Source organism: Pseudorca crassidens, chromosome 20 (assembly GCF_039906515.1).
Source record: "Pseudorca crassidens isolate mPseCra1 chromosome 20, mPseCra1.hap1, whole genome shotgun sequence".
NCBI classification, from domain to species: domain Eukaryota; kingdom Metazoa; phylum Chordata; class Mammalia; order Artiodactyla; family Delphinidae; genus Pseudorca; species Pseudorca crassidens.
The window spans coordinates 52,616,548-52,632,410 of NC_090315.1; the positions used below are offsets into that span (position 1 = coordinate 52,616,548).

Consider the following 15,863-nt stretch of genomic DNA (forward strand, 5'->3'; position numbering starts at 1 on the left):
CCTGCATATAGCCTTGGTATACAGCAAAGCATCTCAGGACTCTGCTTTTTACATGAAGGCAATCCAAACTCCTGCTACATTCTGATTTTCTGATGTCAGTAGTATGGATGGGGATTTTTCAGAAGGTTTAAAGCATTTTTTTTCTGGTTCCTTCAGCGCAGACTTTTGGAAGAGCTGCCCCCGCCCAACTGCCTCCAATCTCTCCTCACAATCCATGTCCCACCCTGATTCCACAGAGATCTTCCTGAAAACCCAGACCTGTTATTCCTATTCCTTTAGAAAGAAGGTCAACCTCCATCTGCTGTGGCTTCCAAAGCCTTTTCCTCTATTCCCAGGGCTCTACTCTACAAAATGCCCCATTTTTTTTTTTTTTTTTTTGCGGTACGCGGGCCTCTCACTGTTGTGGCCTCTCCCATTGTGGAGCACAGGCTCCGGGCGCACAGGCTCAGCGGCCACGGCTCACCGGCCTAGCTGCTCTGCGGCATGTGGGATCTTCCCGGACTGGGGCGCGAACCCGTGTCCCCTGCATTGGCAGGAGGACTCTCAACCACTGCGCCACCAGGGAAGCCCTAAGCTTAGTGGTTTTAAAGGTCTTGGGAACCTTGGCCCAACTGTCCCATGACCCAAGGCCACATTGTGATTTTCATGGGCCCTAGGTAATTTTGGGTTTATGGACACCCCTTCCTCCATAAAATAATAAAATGAATTCTATTTTAAGATTGCATTGGTATAAAGATGAATATAAGCCAGGCTGGATTCATTATTATATTTTGCATATTATTGTATTCATTTTCTTCCTTTAGAAGAAATTAAAATTAAAGAATTTTCATGGGGTCTTGAAATTATTGAGGACCCCAGGCATTGCACCTTCTGTGCAGGATGGAGAAGTCAGCCTAGCCTTCAGCCTCTGAAGTGACCTCTTAAGTGTCAGCTCAGACCAGGCTCCCTCTCACTGGTCTTCTCCAGCTACTTCTGGGGTCTTTGCACAAACTTGTCCTTCTTCCTGGAACGCTCTCCCTGCCCTTCTCCCTCTCGGCGCATCAGAATCCCCTTCCAGTACAGATCACTGTGCTCTGCCCTCAGTTTCTGATCCAGCAGACCCGGGGTGGGACCCAAGAATCTACCTATTTTTAACAGCACACAGGTGGTGCTGATGTGGACGGTCGTGGCTGGGCCCAGGACCACACTTGGAGAATAGCTGCTTTCGACGTCAGCTCCACTGTCAATCTCTCTGGTTAGCCTTCTGATCTGTTTCTCCCTCACATGCTCTCCAGGGTCTAAGGACTTCTGCTTTATCTATGTAATTTTTGATTCGTGTCTCTCTCTCCCATTTGACTGTAAGCTCTGCGGTGTCTTTTCGCTCACTGCGGGAGCTGCATCCAGCACAAAGTACGTGCTGGGTAGTCATGTGTTGACTGCTGTTCAGAAAAGTTGAACCAACTTGACCTCCTAGCAACAGTGAGTGCGAGTGTAAGAATCCTCTCAACTCACCAGCACTGCATTTTCACTTTTTTCTTTTTTCACTGTTGTCAATTTTAGAATGCCTCACTTACCTCCAGCATCTGAGGGAAAGCTGAGAGCTACTTTGCGCGACCGGGAGGGCGCGACGTTTAAGCCCCACTAGCCCCGCCCTCACGTCTCGCCCCGCCCCGATCCTCCGCCTACGGCTCTCGGCTCAGTCCTGCTTCCGACCCTAGAACCCGCCCCATCCCCGCCTCCGTCCCCAGGCCCCGCCCCTCTCCCCGCCCCAGGCCCAGAGCTGCTCTGCGCATGCCCGTCCGGGCGATTTGTTTTTCACCCCCCGCCCTCCCCGGGAGGAGTTACCGGAAACAAACTTCCCCGGGGAAGATGTGGCGATCCTCTCCTCCCCAGAAGCCAGTCAGGTAAAGCCTCCCCGGCCCTGGCACCCCGATCCCTGCCTGGCCCGGCCTTCATCGCGGCGAGGCCGAACAGATCGCTGGCCACGTATGACCGGCGCCTTTTGGCTACTTTTTGCTGAGCCCCCTTGCCCACCCTCCGAGCCCGCTCTCCGGGCGCTCACCTCTCTTGGCCGCTCGCAGGGTCCCTGGGCCTTCGCAGCTTCTCCCGCCAAAGACAGAGCCGTTTGTGGCTATCGTGGGTGCACACCCCTCCCCCAAGGGCTTCCCTCTTCCGCTCACCCGGTCTCCGGGGTCCGACCTCAGGGACTGCGAGGCCGCGCCAGGCAGCTCAGGGTTCAAGGTCGGGATCTTGGGTCTCAGTTACGTAACCTCTCTGAGCCAGGACGTGATCTCGTTTTCACCTTAATGAGAAAAGCAAGGGAAGAAGGTGAGATGAGCCCATGCCCAGAATGGGGTGGCTGCTACTGTTGGTGTTTTTATGGCGATTACCCCAAGGACCAGCCCCCTAATGGGGACGTTTTTGCAGACTTTTGCTTCTGCTGGTCCCTCTGGTCAGTTCTGGGCGTCTCTTAAAAGCCATACTTTTAAGTAGTCCCTCGCATTCCCGGTAGGGACAGTTTCCTTTTCTGGACGCGGGCTTGTGTGCACGGGATGCGCCCTGGAGTCTCCAGTGACAGCATTCCATTTCTCTTTTCAGGCCATTTGGTCGCTTTTGACATCCACTGCTGTTACCCAACCACATTATTGATCATCCTGCCTCGTAGAAAGAAGCAAAAAATAGCAAACATCTCTGGCAACAACTGCCTAAGGACTGAGACATTTATGATAACATGTTGCCATTCCTTGGACCCTGAGTGTCAGCCACAGAACCATGTCATTTAATCATCACAAATATCTTCAACATGTCACAGATGAGGAAAGGGGGGCTTAGAGAGGTCGTTCCTAACACTTTGAAACCAGTTCTGCCTCACTTAAATACCCGATTTTGCCCCTTATGCAGAACTGCCCTAACCATAGAAAAGTTAAAATCAAACTGTTAGTTTCTAGGGCTGCCATAACAAAGTATCCCAAACTGGATGACTTAAAACAACAGAAATGTATTCTTCCACAGTTCTGAGGCTAGAAGCTCAAAATCAAGGAGTCAGCAAGGCCATGCTCCCTCTGAAGGCTCTAGGGAAGGACCCTCCCTTCCTGTTTCAGCTTCTGGTGGCCCCAGGTATTCCTTGGCTTGTGGCACCATCACTCCAATTTCTGCCTCATCTTCAAATGACCTTCTTCCCCATATATGTGTCTCTCTGTGTCGTCTCCTCTTCTTATAAGGACACCAGTTATTGGATTTAGGGCCCACCCTAATCCAGGATGATTTCATCTCGAAATCCTTCACTAATCGCATCTGCAAAGATCCTGTTTCCAAATACCATCCTGTTTTCAAATAATGGTGGTTTTGGGGAGGGGACACTATTTAACCCACTTCACAAACCAGCAATAAAATAACACCTGTCAAAAGGACCAAAACAGACCCATAGTTATGGAGTCAGGGCATCATTTGTGGTTATAAATCTAAATACTTGGCTTTTACGAAGTCACAGGTGGACCCAGCCATCTATGTTGTAACAAGACCTCTGGGTGATTCTGTTGCTGCTTAAGTTTGGGAACCACTGTTACAAGGCATTTGAAGACAAGGGTTTGATACTGTGACATAAGGGCCAGGTTAAGAGAAAGTTCTTAACCTTACGATGGTCTAACCTTACAGTGACTTGCTCTGCAAACCTGTCTTCCTGAATATTATTATGGATTTCAACACTGAGCTATTGCACTGTTGAAAGAATATTTACCATTACTTAAAATTCATTTAGCTTTTGAAGTGAACTCAGATACGGAACTGTGTTCTTAGTAGTTTTTTGTCTCATTTTAGCTTGCCAACAGTCACGTGATTTGGGTATTATTACTGCTGCCATATTATTAAAAAGTACACTGAGACTCAAAAATGGTAAATGCCAGGACACACAATGAAGCAGAAACACTGTCAGGATTAGGAACTTTTTTTTTTTTTTAGGAGTATAGATGCTCTACAATATTGTGTTAGTTTCTGCTGTACAATGAAGTGAATCAGCTATATGTATATGTATATCGCCATATCCCCTCCCTCTTGAGCCTCCCACCACCCCCCATCCCACCCGTCTAGGTCATCACACAGCACCGAGCTGAGCTCCCTGTGCTACACGGCAGGTTCCCACTAGCTATCAGTTTTACACATGGTAGTGTATATATGGCAGTCCTAATCTCCCAGTTTGTCCCACACCCCCCTTCCCGCGCTGTGTCCACACATCCATTTTCTATGTCTGCCTCTCTATTCCTGCCCTGCAAATAGATTCATCTGTACCATTTTTCTAGATTCCACATATATGCGTTAATATACGATATATTTTTTTTATGACTTACTTCACTCTGTATGACATCATAACTCTGGTTACTAAACTGTTTGGTTTGTTTCCATTTTAGGAACAGTTTGATAGATGACGCTAAGGCCCGCTTAAGAAAACATGACGTTGGGACCAAATATTCTCACTTGTTGTCTAACAAATGTTCCATCCTTTTACCGTTGTTGGCTAAAGAAGGAAAACTCTACCTGTTGTTCACCCTTCGGTCAGAGAAGGTAGGTGACAAAAAGGCTCCTTCCATTAAAGTCTCAGGACATGCGAAAACCCCAGGAAGTGCTGTCACTGGCACTTATTCTGAGGTTCTAGCTTCTCAACTGTACTCTCAAAATTGTGATGTTCGAGAAGTACATGAAGCCACAGGATAACAGGGCTGTTTTGGAGAAGTTTTGGAAAGTAAAATAAGTAATTTAGCTAGCAAGTAATTTAAAATACTTTTAGGCCGGGGTTTCTTATCCAGCCATTGGCATTTGGGCTGGATAATTCTTTGTTGGTGGAGTTGCCCTGTGCATTATAGGATGTTTAACAACATCCCTGGCCTCTACGCACTACATGCCAGTAACACACACACACACGCACTCACACACACTTTTGTGACAACCGCAAATGTCTCCAGACATTGCCTACTGTTTCAGCAGGGATGGGGAGGGGATAAAATTGCCCCCACTGAGAGCCACTGTTTTAGACTACTCCCACCCCAGGTATAATGTGAAAATTCTAGAGCACTGATGTTGATAGCCTGGGCCCTAAGCTGGCTGCCTATGTTCGAATGCAGTCTTGTTGAAGCTGTGTGACTTTGTCCTAATTAATTACCCTCTCTGTGCTGTAATGTCTTCACTTGCAAAATGAGGACAAGCTATTAGTACCTGCATCATAGGGCTGCTGTGAGGGCTCTACAGGGTAACAAATGTAAAGCACCTAAAACAGCACTGGCACTTGGCAAGGATTCAGCAAGTCTCAGCTGTCACCATTAGTGTCATTAGCACATGTGGCCTGAGTTTTTACGATAAATCGTTCCACTTTAAAGAAATGTTGGGCTTGGGAATGGAGTTCCCCTGGGTACACCCCTGGGTACTGTCACTCTCCCCTGCTATTGGGGGTACTTCTGAGGAAAAGCTGGGGAAGCAGTCATTTCAAAGTTATCCTAGTACAAAAAACAAAACAAGCCACAATAATGAGAAAATAGGCTTTGTAAGCAGAATAAGAAGTATCCCTTGGGTGGGGTCAGGGGGAAGCTGAGGAATCAGCTGAAGTTTTTTGGGTTTGGGATTAGACATGTGTGGGTTCTCTGTGGTCTGGGTCTGGCAACAATGACATAAACACATGAGATGATGAAAATCCAAGTTCCAAGGGGGAGGTACTCAGTGGGAAGCAGGGACCAGGGTCTGTCCCCAGCTCTGCCAAAATCACCAGAGAAGCACTGAAATATATTTTTAATATTATCAGACAGACAGACAGTAATGTAGAAAATCTAGAGAACCCCAAAATGGGTCTCGGTTTCACTCGGAGTTGCTTTGCCTATCGATTATTATGTAAGAATCATCTTAGACAATAAATTCTGATGTGAAAAGGTCACACTTTTTTTCAAAGAAGTATTTCAATCTAATTACACCTGACTTTAGGCCCTATTTGGCTGTGGGAGTAAGAAATTCCCTGAGGCATTACTGGAGCTGTGTCCCTCCCTGGAGTCATATAAGCAGGGCCCCAGGAGACAGACAGACAGACAGATGATAGGTGATAGATAGATGATAGATAGACAGACAGCCAGACTGATAGATGATAGATAGACAGATAGATGATAGATAGATAGATAGATACATAGATAGATAGATAATAGATTATAGATAGATGATAGATAGATGATAGATAGATAATAGATTATAGACAGATTATAGATAGTCAGATAGATGATAGATAGATAGATGATAGATAGGCAGGCAGATAGACGATAGATAAATAGACAGATGATAGATAGATGATAGGTGATAGACAGATGATATAGATAGATAGATAGATAGATAGATGATACACAGATAGACAGATGACAGGTGATGATAGATAGATGACAGATGATAGGTGATGATAGATAGATAGATAGATGATACACAGATGATAGATTATAGATAGATTATAGATAGATAGATGATAGACAGATAGATGTTAGATATATAGATGATAGATAGATAGATAGATGATAGATGATAGACAGAAGGACAGATAGATAGATAGAAGATAGACAGATAGATGATAGACAGATGATAGATAGATGTTAGATAGATGATAGACGATAGATGATAGGCAGATAGATGACATAGATGATAGAGATATATATATATATGATATATATAGATACAGATATCTGATATATATATATATGATATAGATATAGACATCAGAATATATATCTGTATCTCAGAATGTATGTATCTATATATATACCTGAATCACTTTGCTGTATACCAGAAACTAACGCAACATTGTAAATCAACTATAGTTCAATGAAAAAACATATTAAAATTTTTTTTCTTAAGGGTTAATTTTATATTATGTGAATTTGACCCCAATTAAACAAACACTTTAAAAAATAGTCACTTCTAGAACTGTTCTGAGGACTCAGTGAAAAGAAATCCACGTGAAGCAGCATGAGAACATGGTAAGCACTCAGTAAAGATTATTGATGACATTGCTGTTTTCATTCTCCTTTTGTTCCACTTTTTCTCCTCATCCATGTAAATCTGTTTGTGTGTGTATGGTATCTTTGGAGGGCAAGGAGAGAAAAATCAGAAGTGAGGGTAGTTCTCCAAGTTCATTTTTTAAAAGGATTCAAGAAAAAAAAACAACTTTACTTTTTGGTCGCATTCCCACTTATTACCACGAGTGTGGGAATGGTCTCTGGCACAAGATAGAAATGCAGCGCATACTTGGTGAATGAGTGAACAGTAGCAAACTTGGAATCACACACTGCAGCTCTTTTCTTTCCATATCCAGCTGAGAAGGTCACCTGGAGAGGTCTGCTTTCCTGGAGGCAAGTACGAACCTACAGATGCGGATGACGTGGCCACGGCTCTCCGGGAAGCCCAGGAGGAAGTGGGGCTGCATCCTCATCAAGTGGAGGTCGTCTGCCGCCTGGTACCAGTGCTGTTTGATGTAAGGCTTGGGATGGAACTGGGTTTCCTAGGCTCTCATGAGCTCACAGTGGCCAAACATGACCCTCAAGAGTGCTATACCGAGTCAAGAGACTGGTTCATGTGTGGACTTTGCCCCTTGTGAGCTAAGAGGCCTTAGGTAAGCCCCCCTTCCTGAATGGGCCCCTTCTTCCCCATCCAGAAATGAAAGGGCTGAACTCCATCAGTGGTTTCAAACCAGGTGCTGTGGAACCCTGCAGATGCCTCAGCATTGTTTCATTAACATTCAGTTCACATTTATTTTTCTCCAGTATGCATTTATTTTGAGAATTCTCTTGAAACAATAATACACACTTGAGCATACCAAATTTCAGCCCCTCGGAGGCCACCAGGGTATCACTTTTGCCCTAAGGATACTCATTTTTGCACATACCGTGCAACCAAGTTTCTCCATGTCACATTTATTGAGCAGTATCCTGAGATCACCAGGGAAGCTGTTTAAAAACAGTTACTACTTGTAACTGCATTTCTGTGTGAAGCAGGATTTCCTTGATAGTATATACCAAACAAACAAACAAACATAACAACAAAATGAATCCTGGGGCTGAGATAGCCAGACCTTATTTCATATGCACTGAACACAACAATTTCGTTGTTGTACTAATTGACTTTAGAAGAAGTAAATACTAATTGACTTTAGAAGGAGTAAATATGAAGTTGGATAACAGCGTCGTTTTATCAGTATAACATTATTCATATAAACTTTTAATTTTAGAACAGTTACAGATTCACGGAAAAGTCACAAAGATATCACAGAGAGTTCTCGCATACCCGTACACGGGTCCCCCCATTATTGACGTCGGACATCACTGTGGTACATTGGTGACAACTGAGAAACCAATGTTAGTACATTACCATTACCTAAACTCCACTCTTGTCTTTTACTAGTTTTTCTACTAATGTCCTCCTTTCTGTCCTGGATGAGATCCGGGATACCATGTTGTGCTTGGTTGTCATGTCTCCTTATTCTCTGATCTGTGACAGTTTCTTAGCCTTCCATTATTTTCATGACCTTGACGCTCTTGAGGTGTACTGGTCAGGTATGTTCTAGAATGCTCCTCAATTGGGGTTTATCCGATATTTTTCTCCTGGTTAAGCTAGGTTTATGGGCTTGAGGGAAGAATATCACAGAGGTGAACTGTACTCATCACATATCAGAGGTAGGTGTAAATTTTTTTATGTTTTAAATAATATCGGGTTTCCAGGTGAATTTTTATGTCAAAGGAAGAATCCCACTGATACCTAAAAATTAGAAAACCAGATCGCCCTTTATGAAGATCGGTGGTGCTGAGATATGTCTTAGTTGGGTCCATTTTAAAAATAGAAAGGTCACCACTCAAGGGAGATTTAGTTTGGAAGAAGCTAATGGCAATAATGCATCCTTGATGAAAAAGAAATGAGACAGAGAAAAGGAACATGGGATTAGGACAAGATACGTGTCAATTACTTCCTCTTCAACTATGTTTTCTACTGGGAGCCCGTTTCAGAGGATGTCTGCAAATCCCCCAGCACATCTTAGGGATTGATTTTAGAACTCTTGACAAAACACATAATGGTTGTAAGTTCCCAAAGTGAGAGTAACTCCATTTCCAAGGTCCCCAGGAGCTACTGAGTTCTGCCCTTGAGGGGAGAGGATACAACAGTCTCCACAGGTGTTTATGGGTCTTCAGAAGATTTCCGTGGACCAGATGCTCCCGGAGCAGGAGGTTTCTAAGATGACCTGCTCTTGATATAATGCTGATCACATCAACGAGAAATTAGAATGAACAAAGTCTTTCAAGAAAGGTGTACTGTGTTTAGAAGTGCTAGTGAGGGTCATTTTGTTTTTTGGACCTTGCAGATCTTTTAAATGTGCTACCAAAATGCCATTTATTTAATGCTTAGAAGCATAATCTAATCCAGTGGTTCTTAACTGGGGGTAATTTTGTCCCCCAGGGAACACAGGGCAATGCCCAGAGATGTTTTGGGGTGTCATTGGCTTTTACCCACACCCGGCGTTAACCCTCCCACGCCTTCCAGCCCCCAACCTGCTTGTCCTTTTGTCATACACGTATGAACTTCTCTCTGCAAAGGCCTTGGGGGACAGTTCTCCTTTTTCTCTGTACGTGGCCCATACCTGCCAGTCTCGATCCTTTTCTTTGCGTCCCAAAGGCCCAATTCCTGTAACATTTCAGTGGTGTATCCTGACTTCCCGGGATGTTTCTAATAGCCTGCAGCTTCTTCCAGGGGCCCTAAAGGCTGCCTCACCCTATGCCCACAGCAGAAGCCTGTCTCCATGGCGTTTCAACTCAGCAGATGGCCAAATTCAGAGTTTTATGGGTCCTAGGATGTCTGCCACGCACCACCCTTTATTCCCCTGCCAATTCAGACACCTGTGTTTCTAGAGACCGGATGTCCAGAGATGCTGCTTCATCCACAGATTCCCACAGTCTCTCTTACTCTTCTAAGCTTGAACCATGTTAAACGTGCCTGACTCTGCATCTGAAACATTCAGTCTTAAACCATGATCTCCTTTTGAGGCTTTGATTTTTTTTCCCCACCCATTTTCTCAGGCTCTGACATACCAATTTAAGGGCCGGCACTGCCATGCAAAGTCACTTTCCATGCACCTGCCTAACAAGTGTGGCCCTCAGTCCTCGGGAGGGGATGAAATCTGAGCTGCAGCTGGGAACTCTCCACCGTCGTATTTGAGCCACCCGCTAGTGTGCCATCTTGGAGATATGGTGACACGTGTTTGATAGAATTTGAGTGTGTGGGCAGCAGGCCCGTGGTCGAATCCTGGTTTCTGCCAAGTGTTAGCTGGATGTGACCTTGGGCAAGTTTTTTCTTGTCCAGTTGCCATTGTTCAAGCTTCCTCGTGGGCAGGTTGTTGTGAAGAATCAGGGGGAGGGTGTTGGATTCTAGAGAAGGTTATGGTCTTTGAATGGAAATAGCAGCCACGGATGCGTGCTGAGCAATACTCCAGGCTCTGTCCAGATGCCTTCTTAGTCATTTCAGGCCGTGTTTCTGATACACACACCAGCAGCTTTCTTCCAAGACCCGTGCCCTTGGACTACTGGAACCGCTTCCCCTGATGCACAGAGAGCCAGCACTGCCTTGATTTACTTCCAGCTGGGCCGTCCTCAGCCAATGACTGAGCGGCATGAAAGCCCAGCCCCCTCATCTCGTGGGACAGACTCGAAGGTGCACTTTACACCCCGCAGGCCCCCACGGCGTCCTTGCCTGGCTCCCCCCCACCCCCATCCTTGCCTGGCTCCCCAACTCCCCGTCTTTCTTCCCCGCACCCTTCCTCACCACTTCTTTAAGAAATCACTTGCATCTGAGTCTTCATCGCAGAGGCCGCCTTTGGGGAACCCTGGGACAGAAGAGGCTGAGCCTTCACACAGGGCCAGGCACAGTGAGGGCTGCTGCTGGAACAAAGCCTCTGGCCTCTGGCAACTCATGACCGCAGATTTCCCACTCTAAGGGTGTCTCAAGTCTGTGCTCCCATTCTCCTCTCCTGGTCCACATGTTGACTTTTCATCATTACTTGGGTTAATGGTCTGAGTCATCACTGTTTTTTTTTTTTTGGCTTCACCACACGGCATGTAGGATCTTAGTTCCCCGACCAGGGATCGAACCCGTGTCCCCTGCACTGAGAGCGTGGAGTCCTAACCACTGGACCACCAAGGAAGTCCCAGTCATCACTGTTCTTAAACATGCTTTAGCTGTCCTTCCTCAGAATTTTCCACAGGCCTGTTTATCCTCCTATAGAACCCCAGCCTCACAATGTATCCCTGGATTTTCCCACCCACTTCCTCTTAGGAGTTCTCCCAGGAATTCCTGATTCTTCCTACTTTCTAATTCAAGGTCATGCAGCCCTTATCAGCTCCTACACTAAACTCCAGGCCTCCCCCTCAAGATTTTCAGTAGTATCTTTCAGTTAACGGCACCCTACATTCGTTTCAGCACAGTAGTGGTTGTAAATAGAAATCCCCCCCCCACTTATAAGCATGTATGTAAAACAGTATATATATATACACACATATATATCTAAAATTTCCCACAAGTGGGAACATGCCACAATTAATACGATGTCGCTTTTCTATTGGTAAGATGGCACATACTAGTCTATACTGATAAGGAAAGGTGTCGATCACATTCTTTTCAAGGGCTGCATAGTACCCCATTATGTGGATATAGTCGTAATTGATCTACCCTAAATACCCATTGAGCAGTGATAACTTTAGTTTGGGACTATTGCAAATAATGCTTCAGTCTTGTACGTTTATCTTTTCTCACTGGTAGGAATTTATCATACAGATGTACCCACACAAATGCAATTTCAGGGCCAAAGGGAGCACATTTTTATAATATTACTAAATCTCTGTTCCAAAAGATTGTACCAATTTATGTTCCCCAAAAATATCATTTTCAGACTCATCTGAGATGCTGCCTCAGTTAGGGCAGAGACCACTCCCATTTAGGGGGACATAAAGTTTACTTTGGAGCAAGTAAACTTGCTTAAAAACTTGCATAAAACTTGCATAAAACTTGGAGCAAGTTTTATGTAACTGACTGCTTTGGCCTGTGAGCTTAGCTCATGTAGAAGTGGCATGCTTTTAACCATGCTTTTTTTGAAACGGTATGTCTTCACTTCTCAGTTTGTATCTTTTGTGTTTTGCTTTCAGAGAGATACATTGATAACCCCTGTTGTAGGATTTATAGACTCCAACTTCCAGGCCAAGCCTAACCCCGATGAAGTTAAGAATGTGTTCCTGGTGCCTCTGGAATATTTCCTGCATCCCAGCGTCTACCAGCAGAATCACCTGACACGCGCTGGTCATCATATTATTATTCACTGCTTTGAGTACACGAACCCTGAAGATGGTGTGACTTATCATATCCGGGGAATGACTGCAAAATGTGCCTTGTTTGTTGCCTTAATTATTCTGGGAAAAAAACCCTCCTTTGAGGTTGAATTTAATCTCAACGATCTGATGTCATCCTCTGAAGAGTCTTTACTGAAGCTTCATAAACGTGCTACAAGCAAGTTATGATTTATGAGACCAATACTCAAATAACTCTCTAAACGGTGTTTGTGTGGGCTTTTCCACAGAACAACAATAATGCCAGCTGTTGGAATTTGACAGGTACGAATGTTTCCTGCAATATGAGGGTAAAAACCTTGCCTTTTTTCCAGTTCCCCTCTATTATCTGAAAAAGCAAAAGTCTTTTAAAAGTAGAAAAATGGGGACTTCCCTGGTGGTGCAGTGGATAAGACTCCACACTCCCAATGCTGGGGGCCCAGGTTCAATCCCTGGTCAGGGAACTAGATCCCACGTGCATGACGCAACTAAGAGTTCATGTGCCACAACTAAGAAGCCCACCTGCCACAACTAAGACTTGGTGCAACCAAATAAGTAAATAAAAATAAAAATTAAAAAAAAAATTTTTTTTAAGTAGAAAAATACGTTTATACTGTTGCATAATTTCACCCACAGTATATCTAACAATGCTTTCCTTACACATGTAAGAAAAAGGGTCAGGCACATAGCAGGCACTTAATAAATATTTGTTAAATGTATGATCTTGTGGCGTTCATCTTGTTTGTAGGAGGTAATACCTCTATCTGTTGTTACATGTGACAGAAACTTCTGCCCAGCCATCAAAATCCATCCTCCTTTTCTTATTTGGCAATAGCGTTGAATCTGAGCCCATAGCTGCCCAGGTAGAAACAGCATTACCTAAGTTCTGGTGCAGTTAAATGTAACTCTGAAATTTAACTTAAGCCAATGGAACGTGAGTGAAAATCGTTCTTGCAGTCATCTCCAATTTAAGGGACAAGCCAGATTCCCTGGATTCTCTTTCCCTTTTCCCTGATTTATCTGCAACCCAGCCTTGACTACACAGATGAAGACAATTCCTGCAGGAAAGTTAGAGCCAAAAGATGGTAAGAGCTTGACTCTCTGAATGAGTCTGTGGAGCAAAGCAACCCACCATCCTGGACTACTCACTTGGGACTGTTACATGGGAGAAAAATAAAATTCTGTCATTTCTGCCACTGTAATGTGGGGTCACTGTTACAGCAGAGCTGTAGCCCTAATAATACACCATAACACTTGAAAATGGTTGGCTGGATATTCGCCCAAACCTGGGGTGTTGCCAGCAATTAGAATTCAGGATGGTCTGCGTTTAACATATGAGTTCTGGGACGTGCACAGGACAACTTTAGGTGTTGGTGGGGTTTGGCAGTCATCATCCAAAATAACTGAAATGAAGGACTATGACAGGCCTGCAATCAGGAGAGATAACATTATCTGTCTTAACATGATAGCAGAAAAACACTGATTTCAAGCACAGTCCCCAAATCAAAAGCCAAAGAGACACACATTCTGAACCGCGTGCCTTGAAATCTACCACATCTTAGTGGGCATCACCATATATCATGCTTTAGAGTTCGCAGGGGTTTCTTCGTTTAATTACGGTATCAGCCGTCCTGCACCGGATCAGGGGGGGCCTTGAATAAAGCCACATAACCTCAATTGTACGATTGCACGTTCCCATCTTCCTGAGTACTATTAGATTTTTAGAAAGCCAGACCATTTTTAATAAGACCGTGTTGTAGCTGAAAATGTGATGCCCACAGTAAACTCATCAGTCAGCCATGCAACTGTCCATTGCTACTGAGTTTTGATTTTCCGAGAGCTGGCAGAGGAGAACATTTGATCTGCTGCTTTATACCCATAAATGTTGAAATGGCGCAAATCTGGCTCCAACCACGAAAGCAGATGGTGGGCGAGTTTCCCCATTAACATTCTGTAACTAGCCCTGCGTGAACAGGCCTGAGCTGTTTCCGAACAATTTTGGAGGCATTTGCAAATGTGTATTTACAATCTGACAGCGGCATAATTGCCGGGTAGGTGGTTGACCTCTCTGGCTGTGTGGAAAGCCACCTTTCTGAACTGTTCATGCGAACGCCACAGACCTGCCTGGTTTCTAAGAGGAGGTGGCTCAGCTGAAGTCTACACTCTGAATGACACCCATGGCCACCCACTTTAAGGGGCTTAGTGATGGAGGTATTGCCCCCACCCCCCTTTTAGTGGTGTTAAATATCCTGTTACAGGGACAGACATCTAGGAAGTCTGGCTCAAACAAAAGAAGTTATTGGCAGAGTACTGATCTCACGGAATATGCAAAACCACTGGAAAAATCAGTCTCAAGGAACATAGCGGTGGGGATCAACCCCTACCTCAAAAGCAAGAGGATGTGAACCTTTACTTCTGCATCCTGTCGTCATTATGACAATAACCATCCTACTGAGTTTATTGATACAGACAGAGAAAAACAACAGAAACAGTGCTTCAGTTCCTAATTCCTCAGAGGAAACTCCATTTGGCCTCGCTTGGGTAACCTGGCGGTTTCCAGGAACCTACAGACATGTTCAAGGGCAGGGGTCAGAGTTGGGGCCACAACTGCATGTGTCTCCCTAAGTCCCCTGAGTCAGCAGGCTCTGGGTAGGAGCATTGCTGAAGTTGGTGGGGGGGGTGGTGGTGGTGGTGGTGCTGGACAAACATGCCCAAATAGCTCCTGCCTCCAGTCCCTAAAGTTTGTAAGGTCTGTGGATTCTGCCAGCCAGGCATCTCAATTCTGTCTCCTCTGCATCCCTGCGGCCTTGGTAAGCAGGTGCTTAAGTCTGAGTCTAGAGTCAGGACACCTAGATTTGAATTCCAGCTCCAGCATCAGTCCATCCGGCAACCTTTAGCAAGTCACTCATTCTCTATAGGCCTTAGTTTCCTCTTCTGTAACATGGGATAGAGAAACTTTTTATTTTAGGGCTATTGATGGGATTAAAAGAGTTAGTACATGTGACCCCTTTACTTAAAGCACACCAAATGCTCAGAATAATGCCTGGGAAACTAGTTAGTAATTATGGCATTATTATAACTGTGACATTATATCATAACAATAATAATAAGCATTGCTATTTCTCTAGTTCCGAATATTATCATTTTCCTATACCAGAAGTTCCTGAATTTTCTTGGTTCACAATGAGTACCCTTGGTATCTCAGTAATTTTTTCACAGTACATCCAGGCCAAAGGAAACACCTAATAATTTGGTTTGTTATGTTATTATAGGCAAACAAGTTAACAAGTGTTTATGTCCTCCTAACTTGGTAGCCGTTTGAAAATACACTATATACTAGAAAAATACTATTTTCATTTCAATTTAAAAAAACACAATTGCTTATTGATGGGAGGTGTGCACCAGCTGGTCACCCAAGTAAATGGAAAACTCAAACACAGTCATATAATGGGAATAAACACACAGTCACAGAGAGGAGGGACAAGATTTGGGACTCAGGGAAGCCATCCCAGA

At 44.5% G+C, this 15,863-nt stretch overlaps 1 protein-coding gene and 1 long non-coding RNA gene across 5 annotated transcripts in view; one reads left to right on the forward strand and one right to left on the reverse strand.

Moving 5' to 3' along the window:
- Positions 1-15,863, reverse strand: part of LOC137215338 (uncharacterized) — a 234,144-nt gene that overhangs the window by 72,245 nt on the left and 146,036 nt on the right. For 2 of the 4 annotated variants that reach the window (XR_010939260.1, XR_010939262.1), the window contains exon 1: positions 2,042-2,423. This is a non-coding gene — a long non-coding RNA (uncharacterized lncRNA). Of the gene's footprint in view, positions 1-2,041; positions 2,424-2,462; positions 2,586-15,863 lie in introns of those variants that run through there. The other 2 variants (XR_010939261.1, XR_010939263.1) reach the window with 2 other exon arrangements.
- On the forward strand, positions 1,754-13,546 carry NUDT7 (nudix hydrolase 7). The gene is made up of 4 exons (XM_067720440.1): positions 1,754-1,883; positions 4,383-4,536; positions 7,307-7,465; positions 12,174-13,546. Exons 1-4 carry the CDS (start codon positions 1,771-1,773, stop codon positions 12,540-12,542), a joined length of 795 nt encoding a protein of 264 aa, XP_067576541.1. The 5' UTR covers positions 1,754-1,770; the 3' UTR covers positions 12,543-13,546.